The sequence below is a fragment of the Motacilla alba genome, chromosome 5, assembly GCF_015832195.1.
Source record: "Motacilla alba alba isolate MOTALB_02 chromosome 5, Motacilla_alba_V1.0_pri, whole genome shotgun sequence".
Lineage (NCBI taxonomy): Eukaryota > Metazoa > Chordata > Aves > Passeriformes > Motacillidae > Motacilla > Motacilla alba.
The window spans coordinates 26,389,457-26,411,960 of NC_052020.1; the positions used below are offsets into that span (position 1 = coordinate 26,389,457).

Below are 22,504 nucleotides of genomic sequence, written 5' to 3' on the forward strand. Positions count from 1 at the left end.
GTACCTTTTAACCATTAAGCCAATTTCAATATCCACCAGTCTAATTTTGCAAATGCTGCGAAGAAATAATACAAAGCCTCACCCTGCCAGCTACATGATTTTCCACATTCTCATTTTATAACTCGTGTAATCAGCACTTTTGCTGTAGACAAATTAAAAATAGGCAAATGAACACTGAGTGCCATATCAAACGAGCAATGGTTTAAAATAACTTCTGTCTGAATGGTTTCATATAGGTCTGCAAGCACTAGTCCCTTAAACTATAATTATTTAATATTGAAAACATCATAAAATAGAGAGCGCTTTATGTTTCTGAAGTGCTTTAAGAGATTCAGTGTACCTGTACAAATGTTTAGAACTTCAGTATGAATTTGAGCTCAGTCATTCATTAACAGTTTTAGTCTAGAATTCCCACAGGGCCACCACAACAGAAGAACATGGCCTGTCTAGTCCCAGTTAGTACCTTTGAAGCAGTGGATTTACTGTGTCCCAATATTCATGGAAGAGCAGGAACAAATTTGTAGGAAGGGAGAGGTAACTACAAAGTGCCTTGAATTGCCCTTCTTCAGAAACTGCAAAAGAAAACATGAATGAGTGCTTAAGTGTTTCAGCACTGCTGAATAATTCACTCAAAACTAGAAATCTCCTGATCCCTTTTCCATTGAACAGTCTGTATCCCACAGCTTCATCATGGCTCCTACATAGTACAACTGGATATTATTCTGCCAACTTAATTAGAGCTATAATAATTTGGATTAGCTGAGGATCTGTTTAAACTTTAGATATATATTATTAAGTATTTTTAGTGCATAAGTTACACAACAGAATTTCTTGCTTAAATTACTGCATAATATGTAACACAAGTGCAACAGATTTCTATACTTGCATTTTAGTTTGTCATTATCGTTACGATAGCCCTCAATTATAGTAAATTTTGCTGTAATCAAGTTAGTGCTAGCATTACATAAAATTGGGCTAATTTTATAGTTTGCCGGGTGGTCATTTATTGTCTCTGTTACAGAAAATGACATTGTTGGTTCAACAGAAAGACTCCTCCCTATAGAAACCAAGATCCAGACCCCTGGTAAGGGTAACAGCATATCCCAATGTGCAGTGACTTTGACTTGCATATTCTAACAAAATTCAAACTTAGTTGACAGTTTATATAATCAATTTTGTGTTTTTTTTAATATATTATACGTATTATATTTTGTCTCAGTTATTCATAAAAATTATTGCCCTTCTTTTTAAATAGTTCATGATTCTGTGTTTCACTGCTATTTTGACACATAACAAAATATTTATTTTTGGGGTTAGTATCAGTAATGCATTAGGATCCTTCAAGAAAGAGGAAATTTAAAGAGAGTTTTAAAATACATTTCAGGCAATTTCTCAGGTGATGTAAGCTAAATTCCTGAAATTATCCTTAAACTGCTGAACCTCTATCAACAAGTACTTACTATCAATACATCACTGACAATTCACATATTTGCATATACTCAGAAGTAATGCTCTTCTATGCAGGTCAGGACAACTCAGCTTCATGTGCCTGTCCCTTCCTTTACAAATTAGTAATTCCTTTGCTTTCCAAGTCTTACTTTCATGTATTGACTATTGTTAAATTATTGCGAACATTTTAAAATTCTTTCAAGACAATGAAGGTCATACATTTGTTTTCTCATATTTACCTTGTAGTAGTTCCTCAGGTGGAGAAACTCCCAGTAAATAATGAAAGAATAAAGCAGCACAACGAAGGTAAGGCATGATGCCTTTTTTAACACAATCCCACACAAGCCAGCCTGGAATATCCTGACTAAAGCAACTGTAAAACACAAATGAGAAAAAGCTGCAGCAGTTCATAGTGCAAATCATTCTAGCACGATCATATTTTAGCTAGCATTGGAAGAATGGTAGCTGTGTAGAAGCAGCCTTCATGTACCCCAAACTCTGTGAAACACAGCCACCAGCACTTAACTTCCAACTTCCCCTTTTCACAATGAATGAGTACTGAGTTTATGAACCACACTTGTATTAAATCTTCAAATTAGACAGCTGTAACTGTCAGAAATGTCTGAAAAATGGGCACTAACACCCAAATAAGCAACAATGTTCAGCTTTACACTTATCCCCCTTTTGTAGTAGGACCATTTCCTTCTTTCTGGATTCCATTTATAACACAAGAGATCTAAACCAAAATAATCAAAGCAAAGAAAAAAATAAATACTGCAGTTGGATGTATTTCTCTCCACAGGGTGTATTTATCTCCACAATGGGCACAGGTATTTCTTTTATCCTCAGGCTAATGATTCACTCTGCTGTCCACAAAAAGTAGCCACTTTAACTAGGAGCATTTCTTCAGTTTCAGTGTTCAGGAGCATGGGAAGAAAGCACAAGGCACTGTGCTAACTCCCCATACAAAATGAGTACTTTTTTTCCCGTCTTCTGTGTTGTCCAGGTCAATCCTGTGGATTGCTGTCTTTCCAAGAAAATTTAACACTACAACTGTTACTTACCCACTGGTGTACTGGCAAACCTCTCTACAGAAAGACTGTGCAGATTGTGCCTCCTCACTACTGTCAGATGAGTGAGCAGTAGGGGATTCTGCACACAAAAAGAAGAGTCCACTGTAAATGCACTACATCCTGACACACTTCTCTTTTACAAACACTAAAACCTTTTTTATTATTCAATTGCATTACAGAATTCCACTTTAATTTGCTTAATTATTTTCTATTTGTTGTTTTCTCTCTTAAAAATGTTCTCCTAAGATTTGATGCTGTAAGGAAGAATCAGGATTACACCCTCATTGCTTATCCTCAGTAAAGAACTGCTTCCTTCCCTTGAACTTTTGAAGTTGTCCTACATAGCTTAAGCTACAGAATTTTTTTTTAATGTCTAGATTTTAAAAAAATTCCTATCATACTGAAGAAAAAACAAAGTACTAGCTAGGAAGTCTACAGGCATTTTTTAACTATGTTATGAAATAGAGAGAAAAACTAAATTCTCTCCTATCAGTTTACAGGATTCTGTATTTCAGATCTGGGTATTTACTAAGTTGAAGGGCAAAGAAAATTTTATTTCCCAAATTCACATGGATTACCACTGTGCAGCTCAGTGATGCTGGCAGAACTTTGATTGTCTTGCAAGGAATGAAGAAGGGGAAGTTACCCCTCTGAAAAGACTGACTGAAGCAAGTACTGGTATATCAACAACTATTTTGTTTTCTTAGCCTAAGCACACAGAAGTGATATAATAAAATGCTCTGAACTTGATGTAATGCTACTTCATTTTTACCAGAAAGCAGTTATTACTACCTAGGCCTAAGTGTCACTTCTTATGAGGACGTTTATACCTGGAAGACACTAATGTTATCAATCCATTATTTTTAAGAAACTGTGCAAAAATGCCAGAAAAATGCAACACAAATACACATTTTTACCTGTTGCTGAAGAGATGACTATTTGCATTATGTGTGCCAGTGTTGTCAGATGGAAGAGGTAGAGGTGGTTATAGGCTGAACTAATTGATGAAGGTTGCAAGTCTACAGCATCTTCCCAGTATAAAGATGGAAAGGATAACACAGCTCCCACCTACAGGGAAAAGGAATAGGGAAATATTGAAGTGCCAAAAATTTGGTAATAGATACAAGGGTAGCAATTATACTCTCACTATACATTTGTATTTTATTTCTGTAGTCTGAGTATGTTCATCTATCTTGCTAGTTTTAATTCAAAGTGCAGCAAAGACGCACTGGAGAGTATTAACCATTTGAGCACTAGGGCACGTAGGAAACTCAGACAGAGCTGAATGATAATTGTCAGTTTAGATATATACCATGCCCAGTTCCTAAAAAGCTTTATATTTCTGTTCTTTGACACAAGACAAAGCACATTGAAAAAAGTGGGAAGTGAGACCAAGCATTAGATAGAAGGACAGCCAGGGCAAGACAGATTTTATTTGGTGAGTTTGGTTTTGTTGGCTGTTTTCTGCTTGCTTTGGATTTTTTGAACAGCAGAAAAATCTATAATATAGATTTGTATTAAGAACAGAAAGAAGAAGCTAAGAAAAATACAGAAGGTAATGAGAGTCAGTGTGAAGGAATCAGAGTATGAGACAGTGATTGAGATGAAGGGAAAGTGAGGGAAAGAAACTGAGTGCATTTCTTAAGTTTATTTTTTTATGCTGAATAACAATGGAAGTGGTAAAAAGAAGACTGAGATTGCAAGAAGGAAATTTAATAAGAACAAGACAGCAAAGATTTGAAAGTTAGAATAAAAAGTAAACAGAGCAGTCATATGCAATCATTTGATTGCTGCTCATGTATAATCATTTGACTCATGCAAGTGAACAGATACTATTTACAGAGTACAGTACACAAAAATTTGTGCTCAAAAGGAAGTATTAATATGAAGAATAAAATGAACCTGCTTACCAAAATGTGGAACATATCTACTTCTAAGAGTGATGGAGTGTCCTCCCCTTTAAAGTTTGGTAGAAGAACTACAAAATAAGCATTAAGTTAAACATTTAGCACGTATTTTCTTCTTTTGGATTGAACTGCAGTATCACAATCTGATTTTAGAGACTATAATTTCTGTGTTTTCATCAAACAAAGGTCCAGATCCCTAAGTAGGGATCTATTTAATTAACTGCTTACCACTGATTTAATTGTGCACGTTCAGCTGTTTCCACATGCACAAACAGTTAAAAATTTTAATTAATTTATCTTCAAAATTCTGAGACATAAATCTTTGTTTCTCCAGCTCTAATAAATCACACACAGTGTTAAGGGTGAAGGTCCTTAAGCACCTCAACACTAGATGCCTCACAACCTTGCCCAATACAACAGCCTAAGAATCACACCTAAGAGTCTTATTGAATAGAAAGCAAATGGAAGAGTAGAATTCACAAAGGCCACCATACTAACCCAATCAATAAGAAACATGGGGGAACTAGCTCTCCCAGGGACTGAAATATCTTAAGCTAGGCTTTCAGCAGCCTTTTGAAAGTACTGAAATGAAAGTCACAGAATAATAGAATGGTTTGCATTGAAAGGGAGCTTAAAGATGATCCAGTTCCATTTCCCCTGCCAAAGGCAGGAATGTCACTCACTACATTAGGCTGCTCAGAGCTCTCTCCAATCTGACCTTTAACACTTCCAGGGATGGGGTAACCACTTCGTTGAGCAGCCTGTTTCAGTGGCTCACCACCCCCCCAGTACAGAATTTCTGTCTAATAGTTAATCTAAACCTAGGGGTTTTTTTCAGTTTAAAACCATTCCACTTTGTCCTGCCCCTATCTACCTCTCTAAGAAGTCTCTTTCCCACCTTTTTATAAGCCCTCGTAAGATACTAGAAGGCTGCAATGAAGCCTCCCCAGAGCCTTCTCCATGCTGAGAGGATGAGGTTTCACAATTAAGAAATACCTATTTTGTGGTTTTATTCACCTGTTTAGAAGAGAATTTGAGTAATTCTGAACATTGAGAGAAACAGTTGCTACCCATCTGTTCCAGACTTAAGTATCTGTAAGTCTGGGTAATCTGGGGTGAGTTCAATCCACACCCCATGATTTCAGGCAACTGAAGTGAGCACTGCTGTCAAGTACTCCGACCCTTGCTTCTACGCTGTGCAAACCTGCGTGCCACTTTGGAATAGAAACTTGCACAACACAAAAGGCAGTAAATTTAAGGAATACAGTACCTCCTAGAAGACGAATCAGATGTTTCTGAATCAGGAGCTGTGGGGATGTTGTTCTCTGAGCAGCTGCAAACTGCACTAATGCTTTAAGGCCACTGTGCTAGAGCGCAAGAGAAAACGGTTGAATGGGAAAAAAGGCTAAATATAATAGTAATATAGAAGTGTAAAAACATATCTACTTCTACATAAACATAAAAGACATTTATAAATTAATATGAACATCCATATATAAGCAGATATATTATTCTTTCAAAGTGCTCTTTATGCTATGAATCCAAACACAGAAATATCTCTCAACATAGAATGATCTTGATGTTAGCACTTTTGATAGGTATATAGATGCATGCATATTATAAATAAACTTTTTGGTTTAAAATATATTGCATATCTTACTCATCCGTACCTGTCTATTTTGTAGGGATCCAAATAAAGGCTTGCCCTCTGTTTCCAATAGGTTTTCTTAAAATTAAACACAGAAAAAATTAGGTTGTTTTGTTCTACACAACCTAATATTAATTTATTCTTATTATATACACTCCTTTTCAAAGCTCAACCTCATTGTTATAACAGAATTCTCATGAAAAAAAAAATCTGTCTTAAATGGCACTGATCATTTCCAAGATAAATTATTACAATAAGCCATTTTCAAATTTTCAGTTTTCAGAACTTGCAAACTAAGGATTTAAAGGAATGCTGCTTCACGTGAATGATGATAAAACATTCATTCTATGGATTCAGATTTATTTTCAGTTACCCTTATGCAATGCTCCAAACAATCAAGTTACATTTATAGAGATGCTATGCAGCCATCTTACCCTCATATATTAATAGAATGTTAAGGGGCTGAAATGCACCCTAAAGATCATCTAATTCCCACTCCCCTGCCATGGGCAGGGACACCCTCACTAGACCACGTTGCTTGAGGCCTCATCCAACCTGCCCTTGAACATTGCCAGGGTTGGGGCAGCCACCATTTGCCTAGGCAACCTGGCAAAATCTGCACTATCTCATTTGACTGCAGTTTAACAGAAATACTTTGAAAACAAAACTCCCAAGTTGGAATACAGCCAATCTCAGTCTTTTCTCCCTGAGTGCTTTGATTCTGAAAGAATAATAAGGAAAAAAATAAGCAAATAATAAAAAAAAGAAATCAAATTAACTCAATTGAGTAAAAAGGTATCAGTTCAAATGTTTTTGTACTTTAGTCACTTTCCAGACATGAAACAGTACACCTGGAATTTTTAAAATTTGATTTAATTGGGGGATTTTGTTGTGGGAATTTGATTTAAATTTGTTGTGTAAATTTGATTTAATTTGTTGTGTAAATTTGATTTAATTGGGGGATTTTTTTTTTTGTTGTGGGGTTTTGGTAGGTTTTGAGTCTGTTTCCTTTTTCAGGAGTCTGGCTTTTGGCTATGATACCAATTCACATCCCTTGGGTCAATGATGCTTTGAACCTCCTCTAGAGGTTCTTCTAGAGTTCCTTATCTAGGCAGCTTGGCTATACGCCCATTAAATGGTTTCAATAACGCACTATAACTAGACTCTAGACCAGCATACTGAAGCTATACAGGCAGTTTTGCTTTACAATTTCACTGAAGTCTGCTCTACTTGCAAACAAAACTGATTCCAAGGAAGTGGTGTGGCCAAGTCAAACTGTCACAGTGATCCCTCTGGCTTTATACTCTTCTTCTCAAGAGTACCTGAATTTTCTTCCAACACAGGCCTTCAATATCAGACCTGTGATAACAGTTACTGCATTTATGCACTTGCTGGCTAACTCCTCCTTGACAGCCACCAATATTTTCTTTCATATATCAAACGAAACCAATCTGCACAGCATTAAGTACAGTAATGTTAATAAAGTGGGTGGCCTCCAGTATTTTCTCAACCAACCTGAAAATATAGAATCCATCACTAAAGATGCAATCAGTTCTGTGACTATTTCTGCCTTATCAGAATATTCCCAATCCCCCTAAAAATCTTCTGAACTCCTGATACTCCACCAGAGATTCAAGGTAGACTAAACTTGTATTTCTACATCTTCATCAAGAAATAAATACTTGGTATAGTTGTCAAATCACATGTATGGACATGTACAATTATGTTCTCAAGCCCTTCATCATGCATTTTAGACCTAGATCCTGCCTTTTTCCCTGCCTGGAAGCATCTACAGATTTATCCACAGCTTCATGTTCATTACACAAACTTAATTGTGTATGTAGTACAGAAATTAAATGGGTACATTATCCCAAACAATGCAATTATTTTTCTGGTAACTTTTTTGCCTTCAGAGATTCATAGCAGATAATGTTTGGTAGTTTTTTTGGTAGGTTTTTTGTTTCTTTTTCTACCAGGTACGTACTTAGCAGTTTCAGAATACAAGAGACTTTCTTCTACAAATCCCATGAAAATTTTTAAGAATATAGACAAAACCAAATAATAAGACAGAGTACTATTTCACAGCTATTAGATATTTTGCATAGGAGATGCGTGTAGGTCAATGATCTTTGGCAACCTGAAAATATTAATCAACCTTGCTTAATGTTACAATTAGTAATATGGAACATGATCACTAACTGTTGTCCCAAATCAAACTCAACATTGGCATTCCATATCATATTTCAAGAGCTACTGTCCAAGAAAAACATCCTACTATTTATATTGGTGTATAGATAATAATTCTGTTATTATATATGCAATTACATATAATTTATTTGCTATACTATTACATACGGCTTGTACTTATGTAGAACTATTATTTGTACAATCACATTGCATAAAATTAAACAATCAAACAACTGTAACATTTTCAATTAATGAGAAGGAATAAACTGAAATTAAGCTTTACCTATACACTGGATGGTAAAAGCACAAGTGCTCCAGGTCATCATAGGAATCCGGGAATCAGCTTCATTCGGAGCAACTTTGAGCCCAACTCTGTAAACGGTGGTGGCAAAGAGAATAAGCATCTCCTTGATACTGCTTGAGTACTTGGCTCTGCAAAACCAAGATGAGAAAAAATCAGTCTCAATTATTAATAGTGTTAATTACTTAGTGGTTAATCGATCACTATCAAAGTCTAAGTCCAAACCAGGAAAGTTATTTCTGAAAGAAGTACTGAGAACAAAGACCCTTTGTCTGGACAGAGATGAAAAAAAAAATCCTAGTTTTCAGTAGTAAACCAAGGACTTTGACAAAAAAGGCTTTACAAATTGAGAGATTAAGAGCTGCTAGGCTGGAAGATATTATTTCTGTGTATGACATTATAATTCACATTAGAAAAATGCAAACATTTTAAAGTAAAATACACTGAAAATAAACATTGTAAGAAACAATAATTTTAAGTCCTGAAGTGAAAATAATAAGGTGCTAAAAATGGAAGACATTTCAAGTGTGTTTTTAAACCCATTTTTTAGCACTTAAGCTCTTCTCAAATTACATCAGGTTACTTTATGTAAATATAGTTTTATGTAAACAAGTGTTTAGTAGTTTTAATGGCTTGTGGGTTTTTTTCCAAGTCATACATAGGACTTTCCAACAGAAATATATGACATTCATATTAATTCTCTGTATCTTTATGGGCAAAACTATGGTACCACAAAATCTGCGGTTTAGCCAGGTTCACACTTAAACAACACTGTTTAATTTTAAACTACAGAATCTTTCCCATGAAGATCAGTTACTGAGAAAAATATTTGATTCAGCTTACTGACATGAAAAGCTCTGTATTTCTCTACAAATAAAAGATACACATGGGTATTTTGCATAACTTTGATGTAAGTCTGAAGTAGTAGGGTACTTACAGCATGACCTAAAAAGAGATAAGGGACAGCTGAGCTCACTTCAAAAGCATCTACCCATTCATTCTGTTTTAGTGGGCCAGTGCTTTTGCCCACTGGAATTGAACACGCTTAGTGTTACAATTAGTAATGTGGAACATGATCACTAATTGCTGTCTCAATGTTGGCATTGAGTTTAATTTAGAATAGAATAGAAACAGAAACAGACAACAGCCCTATTCCTCAAAGTGATCCACATTCCATTATCGTGTCCAAAACCACCTGAAATCTATGCCCAAAACAGACGCATAGCAGAAAAATTAAGGCAGACAAACAATAAATAACATACCTAGCAGCACAGCAAGTAACCCAAATCACCAGAATTGTAGATGAGAAGATTCCAGGCTTCTAGCTTTGCACCAAGAACATAAGAAGTTCCAGACTGGATTTGACCAAAAGGTCTTCCTAGCTCCTCACAAATTCAATATTCAGTGAATGCTTATGGAAAATAATAAGTAAGCCCCTAGTAAGACCAAACAAATCACGTCTTCCTTCAATACACATTCTGAAATATATCTGGGATACTGAAGGGAAAATTAACACAGTGCAGAGAACACTTCCAGTAACACTTACGAGGACTGAACTCCAAAACTAAGGATGGAATGGAATTCCAAAGCTGAGTTCCCTGTTCCCTTGTTGGTGAAAGGTGGAAGACTTTGTTTCTCTCCTAAAAGGAAAAAAAAATACATCCGCATTAAAAAGCAAAGAAGCTGTTACAGTTTGCAAAGCAGTTGAAAAAAAGGGAGTAGTCTTCTTATTTGAAACTGATTTGAAAGTAACTGCAAACACACCTCACCAGCCAGACTATATTCCATGATTCCTCCTTTAAGTAACATTTGCCTCTATGCCCCAAAACAGCAGACTCTCTGTGCCTCTTGTTTTCTAAATACTCATACCTACTTTCATTTCGTCCTTTATAATTTAGTTGTTCTCTTTTTTACTACCCCACAGTCTATACAAAAGTTTATTAACCATGAGCATTAGTCTGCTGGCATCCTCTCCAAGTGCACCCAATTCTTTTTCTACAGGAAAGATGGAAATGATTTAACAAAAGCCAGAAAATTGGTGAGGGCACTGAAATCAAGATATCAACTCAGAAAGGGTAATAATTTTTATCCCCAGCTTTATTTGATACCGTCTTGATTGAGAGCAAAATGTATTCTTTATTTGAAGTTTTCTGCTGGTACTAGTTAGAACATGCACTGACATCTATCCCACAGAATAGCTTAAAAATTAAGATAACAAACCTTTAGCATTTTTCACACTGTAGCCTGATATCCTGACTGTGACAATCTCCAGCCACCTAGCTAGAGACAGGATTTGAGCTACTGCCTCTGCATCCTCACTGAAAAGAAAAATAGAAAGCAGGTTTTACTTTAACACTCAAAGAACCACCTTAACTTAAAAAGGAGAGGACGCAATTAGATCCAAACACATTAACTCAGTATTTGCTCTATTTTACTGGCTTCAGAAATTTAGAGCAAACAGTACAAAATGGAGTGTAAGGCTAAATACTAGCACTAGGTACTTTCTCATTTGATTTCAGCTCAAAAGAATAGGTAACCCAAACCTATTTAATAAAATATATTTACTGCCAAAAGAAGTGTATTTGGATAAACAATCAATAAGGTGATATGCAGTGTTTTATACAGATGAGGTTTTTCTGAAGTTTCCCTTTCAAAAATTTGAAAAGCTAACCAGCCCCAAAGAAATATTTCCTTTTTTTTTTTTAATTAGAGGTTAACCAATCTGGTATTTCACCTGTTTATTTTTTGAGCCTGCAGTGGAACAATAGGAATCACAGTATTGCACAGAGATTTGCAAAGGGGACAAAGATATTCTCCATTCTCCAAGTCAAATATCTGCTCAACATGCAGACGTTGTCGGAAGTTCAGCTGCATTGCTTCAAAGTACCTACAACATTAAAAAGGAAATGAGAAAGTGGAATGGCTCAAATGCAACATGAACACAAAGGTTCAAAGCGTAATTATACAGCAAACACCTATCCAAGCCAACAAAGGAGTCTTTTTCTTTGATTTGTAACTCTTCTACATGCTTGGATGGGAAAATAGTAAAACCTTTGAGCACACAGATGAATTCATGCTAAAATGCATGGTGTATCACTAATGGGAAAATGACGGCAAGTTTCCCTCGCTTATATTATCCATATAAATTTCATTAATATTTTGCAGACAAGCAGTCCTTACATTTTTCTACTCTTCCCTCTTCTCTTCAACATAATGAAACATTGTATCTAATAACTCTCATATGCAATTCACTACAGTAAATTGGAAACAGGTATTGAACACAGGATTATTTAATTTTAGGAAACACTACTAGTAACATGTCACAAATGATTAATCAGCTATTCATTGCAATAGTATCATGACTAGACAGTGGAACTGTAGCCTTCTTTCAACAGGAAGAGAATAAAATATATTACAATATCATATTTCAACTATTTTAAACAGAAAAGGAAATAAGAAATAACTATGATCTTTTTACAGGTTTCATTATAATTTTTGTCCCCTCAGTGGATGCAAGTAAGCTTTCAAATGTCATTATTGTCTCATTAGTATTTATGGGAACAAAAAGATCAAACATTTAAACCTTCTTCTCTGGATACAAATTTAGTCCTAATGTTCAGATCTAGAAAGCAGGATCTTAGAGAGAAATATGAAATTATCTAACTTCCACACCACCAAGGTAATAACTAGATTTTTTTTTTTTTTTTTTGCTTTAAACCATATATCTTAAATAAAATAAAATTCCATTTATGTGAAAAGAGAAAGTGTATATGCAGGGGCATCTGCAGAAGTTCTAATGAAGACAGACTATTTAGGGAAATATTTTGTTATAAACGAAAACCCATACATTGGTTTTCCCCACATTCACAAAACAATGTTTTTGCAAGCAACTCCTCTTCCTCATACATGGCAACTACAAGGATATTCCACTCATTTTGACTTATTCTGTTTTAGAGGATTTCCAGCACTTGTAGGCTGCACATAGAAAGACAGGCAGGCATAGTTTGGAGGAATATTAATAAGTTAGAATGTCTGTTATGTAATAAATGACTGTACTCAAACCTTCTGTGCTACACCGTATGTGAAGAGCCTGTTGCTCATTTAAATCCCATTAACCCATAGAGCAAGTCATCTTTTCTTAAAAAGAGCAAAGGAACTGAGCTCCAATGTTGCACTACTTAGACCTATGCAGATGTAGGTGGATCTGCCAAGAGCAGATGTACTATACTCAAGGAACATACTTGGGTTTCATTTTAAGGTGCATGTGCACCTATTTATTCTGTACTGATCTTTTATTGTAAAAACAGCCTTATACACACATATGGAATGTAAAAAGTGAATGGTAAACACTAGAAGTTCAGTAAGATTTTTTAAAGTAAAACAGTGCAAGTACAAACAAACCTCAAGAGATTGTTTATAACGTATGTCATATGTATAAAGAGACAATTACAAGATTAGCTTGTGATTGCATGACCCACCTCTTATCTGTTGATAATACTTCAGTGGGATTATTTCTATTATTATCTCACAACTGCTTATATAGTTTAGACTTGCCACACCTATGTGCAGTGAAATGTAGGTTGATTATATCCTACAAGCTAGGAATCTTAGTCTTTTAATGTCCAGGTTGCATTCAAATCCAAAACACTTGGTCTGAATTGTGGGTCTCCCAAACAACAGAAATCCAATTAAGCCTACAGCAATTGTATCAATTCTTCACCCTTATTTTTCATTCAGAGTTTCTTCACTAATATGGGAGGAGTCACAAGATTTAACCACTCATATTCCTCATATTCTGTTCTAGATGCTAGAATCTCTTCTAAACACTCACTGGAATAGATCAGTTTCACCCTGTAAGTATTGACCTGGAGAGACCTTCAGAGTAAAAAGTAAACACTACTTTGCTAAAAGTAAACCTACTCAATATGGTTTCTTATTCTTGACCAATTCTACTCCATTGTTTATATTTGCATAAATTAATAAGTCCTTAGAAATTCTTCTCTGGGTCATAGAAGGCCCTAAAACTTCTTTTGATGATTATTATCTTCATTAAGTCAAAAGACCTCTCATTCCATACTTCATTTTTAGATCAGTACAAATATTTTTGATCCCTAAATTAAATATCCACTTACTATATATTGTTTTCAGTGTAGTCTTAAGGTGATTTGGAAAATAGATTAATTGAAAACCATTAAAAGGCAACAAAGACATATCCTTACTTCTGCCAGCAGGCTGCATGCATTACATGACCACAGCTCCCTGTGTGGGTCCCACAAGGTAAGTCAGGGTGCATGAAGAGAGGATCTAGCGTATCTAGAAACACACAGCAGAAAAATTATGGAATGAACAGTAACATTACTTACCATCAGTACGAACAGAAATGAACAAAAATATACACAGAGCATGAACTTTCAGATCTTATTATCCTACAGTTTGCACAGTCACATTGAAGCTTCACTTGGCTAACTTTTCCAGACCAATCATGAAGCAGAGCAATGACAAGGAGTACCCATTTAAACTACGGAAGGTTCTCCATATAAAGAAAAATATGCCAAAATTCAAATTGGTTAAAAAGAAAAAAGAGTGCTTCTGTACTGGAACAGATCTGTGGTTGGATTCACTGTCACTGAAGCTTCTAATGTCTTTCTTATTTTATTTTTAAATGAAAATGAAACTACTAAGGACAAGTGGGATGAATAATTTATCCAACTAATCCCATATATTTTCAAAACACTAACACAAAAAGCACTGCTGAATAACAAAAATCAAGTCTGTCTTTTACTAATCTTGCACAATTCCAAACAACAGAAATATTATGTGAATATACTGATGTCTTTGTGTTGTATGTACACCCAAAGTAGGATCCCACTTTCACTTTAAAGATATCTAAATACTGAACAACAGCATTCTTCCATGCCTCATCTGGGGGACTGTTCATGATTTTGAACAAATACACTTGAATCTAACAAAGTGAAATAAAAAAAAGAACTTAACTTGCACTGAAAATAAAAGAAACTAACTTGCATTGTCTGTTTGACAGCAGCTGAAGCTGCCATAAGTCAAATGGAGACTGAAATAAGAAAGTAAACCTTGGCATAACACTGAATTGTCACTATCTGCACTTCTGCTGGGGGAACAAGCATTTTTACATTTATTTAGATCTCGAAAGAAAAAGTTCTTACAGAACTCCTTCTAACTGATGAGCAGCAGAGGACCATGCAGTAGGGTATAAGTACTATAAACCATGCTCAAAACAGCTTCAGAAAAAGGAACTCTGTCCCCTTCTTTTTGCAGTTATTTCAATAGGCAAACATGTCACTACAGAAAATTTACAAGTGTGTCTGACCACAAGAACATAGGACTTAATCTGCACTTCAGAGTACCACAAAAAAAGAAATGCAATTAGCATATGACCTAGAAAAAAATTCTATATAACTGGCTCAAAAATGCCATTACCAGTAGTTTGCTGATAAAGAAAAATGGATCAAGCAGGATTTTGTAGGAGTTTGTCCTAGGCCTAGGACAATTCAGTACCTGTTAATGATCCAGAGGAGAAAACACGAAATATCTTATTAGTGAAACAATTTGGAAAAGGTTTGTAAGCATGATAAAAAATAGGGTAATACCATGAAAAAACATTAAAAAATCATGATCTTTCCTCTGGTAACAATCAAGAATTTACTTCTAAGCTAAAGCAGGAATAATGAACTGTACAAACATAATTTAAAGCTATTTTCTACAGCGTAGTGTGAATAAAAAAATCGGACATAGCATCCATTTTGCTCTATGAGCTGACCATAAACCACAAAAAAACACCCCTACATCTGAAAATAAGAAGGAATTTAAACTACAAGTTGTGACAGCATCTTTCTTGAAATATTACTAACTTCCTTTTCCAAATAGAGAACAAAAATGTCAGTGAGTACTTAGGTTCTCCCATATCCTTGTATTTATTTTCTTCAAGTAACAGACCAAAATTTCCACCATGTTTAGTCAGCTGCTACTTACAAAACAAATTCTGCTGGGCTTTGTGTTCCCTGCTATCAATATGCTATTACACAAATGTAACTCCTGTGATTGCATAACTTTCTTGTATTCAATTCTTTGTTCACTTATCAGATGATATCATATGATCCTTGCTTAGATTTTTATCATTCTTTATATTGTTGTTTTTATTATTTCCTGAACATATAAGGGGAAAAAATACCCAAACCAAAACAAACATCCTAACCCTTTTCAGGTTGGCATACTGGCCTCTGATAATGTTCATTTATTTCCTCCATATTGGGAAAAATTGCACCTGTACTTGAATAAACAGGAACTGTGAACAGTCTTTGCTTTTCTTCAGACTAACTACTCCTACTAAATCTACATGTTAATAAATTATTAAGTCTTGTGAGATCAAAAGCATTTTCTGATTTCCCTCACCAACAAACCTAAATCTCCATATACTTATTTAAGTTTTACATGTATTTTAAAGCAATTTAGAAGTTTGCACCCATTTTTCCTAAGTACAGTAAGCCATTTAGTAACCTGACCAAACAAAAGAGTTTAGTTGGTTGAAGGAGTTTGAGCTCCAGATACAGAAGTGCTTGTGGTATAAGAGAAGACAAATCTCATACCTCCTGAGAGTTCAAGAATTCTGCTCCTATTCTGAGTTAAGGCAGTTGACTTCTGCACACAGGCAGATAATACCATGGCAGCACTTTCCAACTTTACTTCCTGCTCCTCCTGACAAAGAATACAGGTCAAAATTTCCTTCTCAATGACAGATGGACCTCGTTTGGGACCCAAAGCAATTCTGGAGTAATCAATTGCTGAAGAGGTGCTGTAAGACCAGAAGTGAAACAGATATAAAATAACCAGCTGGATTTTCTAAATGAACTGAGTTCTTCCCAACATCTAACAAGGTCATAGACTACAAGTATGTCTGTTTTCTCTTACCTTTCTTCTTCCATAGTAGCATCATCTTTCCCCTGGGCCTCTAGTGTGTTTTCATACAGGAGCTTGTGGGTTTCAATGAAATTCCTCTGCAAAGCAGACATCTGGGCCATTATCTTCTGACGGTGCAACCTCGCTGCCTCCGCCTTTCTCTTCCGCTCAGCTTTCTCTTTATCCTGAGTGCTCTGTGTCTTATAGTAAGAGAATAAAGAAATCACAGGCAACTAAGAACATCAGAAAATGAGAAGACTCTTTCCCCATTATAGGCATTCTAACCACTGACATCAAATTCCTTAACTGACAACACTTTAATAAGGAAATAAAGTTAACTGCTATCTGAAACAGAAATAAACAGAACTCAAATCTTTACATGTTGACTGGACAGACTTTTGTGGTCTACCAAAGACTGGACTTTTGTGGTCTACAAAAGGTCACTACTACAATCCCTAGTCCAAAGATAAGATCAATAATCCCTGAGTCATTTCAATTAGGTACTTGTCTGTTCTTAAAAAAATTTAGTGAGTTGTACATTAAAGTTTTCTCCAGAGTTCTGTTATTCTCCCCATAAGTGAAACCCTACTGAGTATTCAGTACTTCCCTTACAGAAATTGAAGACAATTTTATCTTGAACTGCCTATCCATGACAGAACAAATGTGTCAGCATTTTGTGCATCTCTCTATTGTATTTTCATTATTCTTTCCAGTACACTGGAAAGCTATTGTTCTTCCAACGTTTACTCTTGTATCATATTTTCAAAAACTATAAACAAAGTATTTCTATGCTTTAGAAATGCAGAATTCAAAAAACACCGGTAGATTTGATTAAAACATATAGAACCTACCTCTTCCCATCCCATTATTAAGGGACAAATACAACATTATACACAAGGTTTCCATTCACAGTACCATCACTTTTCCAGGAAATCAAACAACTTGCTCCGCAAGTAGAACTGTAAGAAATTAATTTCTTACGGACTTCTGTAATTTGTTTGATACCTTACCAAATCTCATATGACACCTACCTCAAAAAAGAAACACGGCATATGCTGTGTGGTAAGTTTAGAACTAGGCATGCAATGACCAGCCAAGAGATTGCTGGGCAGCAAGCTGAGGCCAAACAAAACGTCTAAGAGCAAACTGGTCTGTCTTCACCTACTGCCTAAGAGTAATCAGATTCCTCTTTTCTGTTCAAATGCCAATTGAAAACTCAACCACTCCTTAAGATTGAAGTCATCTTTGAAATCTCCATTTCATTGTGTCATTTGACCACTGGATTCAGAAGTTATTTTGAGGGAAGGGCAAAGAGACTGACAGTCAGAATATTTACTTAAGGTTCATGCCTTTATACAATCAGGGTAAAGAACATTAACCTCTTGATAGATAACAAATTACAAGACATCATCTAAAGTGGATGTGTATTTCTAATTATTGTGCAGTGATAGTATAAAGAACAGGTGGTCAATTCACAAAGACAAGAAATGGAAAGATCAGCACAAATTACTTCCTTCAGCCCCTTCAATTGCTTCACTTAACTCAGAAGTTAAGTGAGGCTGTACTCAGAAGTACAACCAAAACTCACAATAGCTGCTAATAATGACATGAAACATGTTTGGCACAAATTTCACTTACTGAAAATATTATTCTTGGAAACTAAATCCTAGCTGTAGACAACGTATCAGAAATGAGTTTTGAAAAATCATCATTTTAGGCAACAGTAAATTTAGACACAGTACTGAAAAAAGCCATTCAAAACATTAAATACAAGGCTTCTACTGAAGCTTTATTTTTAGCATTACCTCATCACCTTTTGTAGCTTCTGAGCCTGATGTAGCTCCTACTGTTGCCAAACTAGACTTTTCTCTCAATCTCTTCACCGTGTCAAACATCTAAAAAGAGAGATTTAGATGTTAAAAATAAAACACAACTTAGCTCTTATAACAAGATAGATTAATACATTTCCAATGTTACAATATATAAGCGCTGCAATAGGCTGCCCAGAGAATTTGTGGATGCTGGAAGTGTTCAAGTCCCGGTTGGATAAGGCTGTAGACAATCTGGTCTATTGGAAGGTGTCCCTACCCATGGCAGGGGCTTTGAGCTACATCATTTTTAAAGTCCCTTCCAACTCAATCCATTCTATGATAGACAGAATTAAAACTTTTGGTATTTTGTTTCATGTTACTTTCAGATTTTTCAAATGGATTAAACCACTCAAAATTCCTAAATAACAGAAACACCCAAGACTCTAGGTGCACTCCCAGAACATTGCCTTACTCATTATTCGCTGTTACTGTGCAACAGATACATTCCTCATATGTGTAAAAATGTCATTACAGGCATGAGAAATTGATCCGATACTTCGCAGTACAAGTAGCAAGCACAATGCTGCAAAAGATTAAAATTCTCAAGAAATCACTGCAGCTATAAATGGATTATATGTAGGAATCACATGCAGGAATCATAACATCTTTCATATGAGCTTTCTACACTACTGAAATCAGATTGTACTTATCTCTCCTTTGTACCTGCAGTATCCAATTGACTGTGTCCTTCTGTGCCTCCAACTGGGGAACTCTCCTCAATTTCTCCAGAAGCATCAACACGTTCACAGCATTCAAGGCTGAGCTTCCCATTCCTTTACAAAGTGAAAAATAGAAAAGGGCCTTCAGGGAAAAAAAACCCTAACATTTTAATGTCCTTACAACCATGCACGTGCCTTAAAAAACTGCTAATTATATGATACACATACATGAACACAAACTGTGTAGTTAAATTTCTGGTATAGTTTCACCTGGTTATTCTAGTTATATATAGTATAATTTATCCTCTAGTAGTTCAATTATTTCTGCTTTAGAAAATCTTTGCTTAATGTCTGCTTAAAAAAGAATCACCTTTCACTTCAGGAGGAAGCAGTAAAGCTCTTTAGAGCTTACCTATGTTTGCTAACAGCTTAGTGTGTACATGTTTACTTCTAATCACAAAGGCTATTGTAATTACAGTAATTATTTCCTTCCTCACAACTTGGTGAGAGTCCATAGTAATCTAGTCTCTTCTCTAACACAAGAATGGTCTTTTTTAAAGCATTTTAAAGCATTCTCTTCCATGATATTTCTTTTGCAGCACTGTCCATGTGGAATTAATTTTACATTTTTAGTAGGGAGACAAATACATTGCTAAAGAAACTGTCTTTTAATGAACTGTGTCTCAATAAGAGCTTTGTTACGAAAATACTGATTATTTTTGCATCCCTTTCATATAAATGGGGCTTTGGTTTTTCTAGTTATGCAAAACTAAAGCTAGCAAAGCATTCTCTAGCATCTCAGTTATAATTATTACTTTTATTGTATTCCTATAGTTGACATGAAGCTTCTTAAATGGAAACACCTTCAGTATGATGATAGTTCTTTCTCTACAATATGAAAAAATTTTAAAATAAAGTGCATTGGGAGTGCTTTTTCAAACAACATTTTTTAAAAACTAAATAAAGGGACTTCAGTAGTTTTACATATTTATTCTTGTAGAAGGTATTTGAAAGATACACAGATATGATGTTTAGGAACATGTTTTAGTGGTGCACTTGGCAGTGCTGACTTAACATTTGGACTTAATGATCTTAGAGGTCTTTTCCAATACAAACACTTCTATGATTTTACTTCACAACTCTTATCTCTGTTGCATCTCACAAGTGAAATTATGTTTAGCTTGATAATGGAATTTTTATTAAAATAAATTTATTTTTTACACAGTAAAGCAGAAACTCTAGAGAAGATGGAAGATTATTTAGAAAATGCAGATTCCAACACCCACACAGTAGTCCTGAATGTAATATTAAGAAATGCTCAATAGAGATTTGAAAAAGAAAAGGGTACATGCCACAACCATGAAGTTCTGTTTCTATTTTCATTACCATAGTAAAAGACTAACTTGCAGGTAAATCAGTAAATGTACAGCTCAAGAGAACCAAAGCTGGACACAGTTCACTTAAATCCACTGCCATTTTTCAAAGAGTCCTTAGTTCCCATTTCAATGTTGTTCTTGTGAAGGAAAAACCACTTTCAGTTATGTAACACTAGAACTACTTTTCATTTTGTTCCCAGGAAGAGAAGCACATATCCTCTTCAACCCATCTGGCAACTGGGAACAGAGGCAGTTAGTCCAAACACAGTTTCTCAATTATGAAAAAGACCTGTTAAATTACCAGGTTTTAATTAAATAGAATAAAATAAAACCTTTCTGACTAAATAACTGAATTTCTTCTAGTTTTTTGAGTCTTTACAAAATCAAGTTAGTCTAGTTTACTCTGTGCTTTAAAGAAAATGAAACATACGTGTTGCTTTGTGATAAAAATCAAAGGTTACTTCTTCTTCAGGAGACTTCTGTAACTGCTGCTTCTCTTCTAGTAACCCTAAAGAAAGCAGATGAAGCACCTGAAAAAAAGAGAAAAACAGTAACTCTCAATCAATGGTTAAGATATGGAAAACTGGCATATAAAATTAGGATGTTTAATACAGTTCTTTATTATATATTTATTATGTTAATGATAAAACACATGAAAATACAGAGATCATACATGGAAGGTGAAATTTAAAAAAGCACAATGTAAATTTACTGCATATTAGTTGCACTAAAATTCATCAGCTTGCACATGCTTTTATATTAGTAATATGTGAAATCTTGTCCTTCTGCTGATACAAAATCTGTACTTGGCTAATTCCATAATCCAAAGATTAGCAGTATTGGCAAGGCAATTAAACAAATCTAGACACTCTAACAAAACTGATTAAGTAAAACTATCTATAATTTCAAGTCCTAATTCTATAAATATTAAAATAAAAACCCCACTAAAACAAACAAACAAAAAATGCCTCCAAAGAACATTTCAACAATGTTTTAAAAGACTCAAGCCACTGCAGTAAAATTAAATGTTTAAATACTTACAAAAATTCTATTATTTCATGACTGAGGCCCCAAAGACATTTATGTATTTGGAGACTCTGCAGCTCAAAAAATGAAGGAATTCCAATTATCAAATGGTTACTTGTGAAGTTGCAGTAAAAATATGAGGCAGGGAAAATTACATATTGAAACAGCTTCAGTAATGAGGCAACACGGAGGAAAGTAAAATAGAAAATTTTAATACTGTTATGTATCATGTTTCTATTTTACAGCAAAGCTAGATAATTAATAATAAAAATATTTTCTTTGCCAGTAAGATTTATAAAAACACATTTGGGGACAAAATCATTCCAAGTTAATCTTTACATATTTTGGTGTTCTAATAAGCAGTCAGCACAAGAACGACCATCAGAAGATGGCCAAGGCTAACCATACCATTTGGATCATCGCCTCAGTCCACAGGTGGGTTTCCAGCTCCACTGCCCTCTGCAGAAGGGTGCGCAGGATGTGCATCATAACATCACAGTTCAGAATCCTCACCACATTGCTGAACGCAGGACTGAAGTCTGGAGGAGGAGGTGGTGGCAATGCTAGGAAACAGATGTGTAAACATATCAATGAACTGACATCCCACCCAGAAGGAGAGAGCACAAATGTATTCATTTCAGTGAAAGAAAAACTAGACCTTTAAATGAGTAAAACCATGCTCAAACACAATTGTGTGCCTAAGTCAACTTTCATCTTTGGCAAAACTAAGTACTTTTAGTAAGTTCTTATACAAAAAACACATGCAAGCTAAGTTAAACAACCAATCACAAGTATTAGTTACATCTGTAAATGCAAATTTTTAACACTCTGAACTACCTTATTTATGTCTCACTATTAAACATAGAGTTTGTGCTTTGCGTCAGATAAAAGGTTTTCAAGTAGTTAAACAAAACTGAGGAGTGGAGCTTCCAGACTGTGGTGTCCCACACTACAATGTCACATGTGTGGAACTCTAAATTTTTTCTGCTACTGGCATTCCAGTCACTTCTGGTCATGTACATTTGCTGAGTTAATACTGGAACTCTAATGTGGAATCTTGCCATCTACTAACAGC

The 22,504-nt window shown here is 35.1% G+C and overlaps 1 protein-coding gene across 2 annotated transcripts in view; it reads right to left on the reverse strand.

The window, feature by feature from the left end:
- The window catches only part of UBR1 (ubiquitin protein ligase E3 component n-recognin 1), a 61,089-nt gene that overhangs the window by 6,390 nt on the left and 32,195 nt on the right, over positions 1-22,504 (reverse strand). For both annotated transcript variants that reach the window (XM_038137176.1, XM_038137177.1), the window contains exons 25-42: positions 21,838-21,992; positions 20,834-20,933; positions 19,032-19,141; positions 18,303-18,392; positions 16,510-16,697; positions 16,188-16,393; positions 13,785-13,878; positions 11,300-11,452; positions 10,786-10,883; positions 10,112-10,205; positions 8,548-8,696; positions 6,100-6,155; positions 5,700-5,796; positions 4,433-4,500; positions 3,440-3,590; positions 2,514-2,601; positions 1,689-1,822; positions 464-572 (exon numbers count right to left, since the gene is read on the reverse strand). In XM_038137176.1, the coding sequence (XP_037993104.1) occupies positions 464-572; positions 1,689-1,822; positions 2,514-2,601; positions 3,440-3,590; positions 4,433-4,500; positions 5,700-5,796; positions 6,100-6,155; positions 8,548-8,696; positions 10,112-10,205; positions 10,786-10,883; positions 11,300-11,452; positions 13,785-13,878; positions 16,188-16,393; positions 16,510-16,697; positions 18,303-18,392; positions 19,032-19,141; positions 20,834-20,933; positions 21,838-21,992 (2,140 nt within the window). The remainder of the gene's footprint in view (positions 1-463; positions 573-1,688; positions 1,823-2,513; positions 2,602-3,439; positions 3,591-4,432; positions 4,501-5,699; positions 5,797-6,099; positions 6,156-8,547; positions 8,697-10,111; positions 10,206-10,785; positions 10,884-11,299; positions 11,453-13,784; positions 13,879-16,187; positions 16,394-16,509; positions 16,698-18,302; positions 18,393-19,031; positions 19,142-20,833; positions 20,934-21,837; positions 21,993-22,504) is intronic.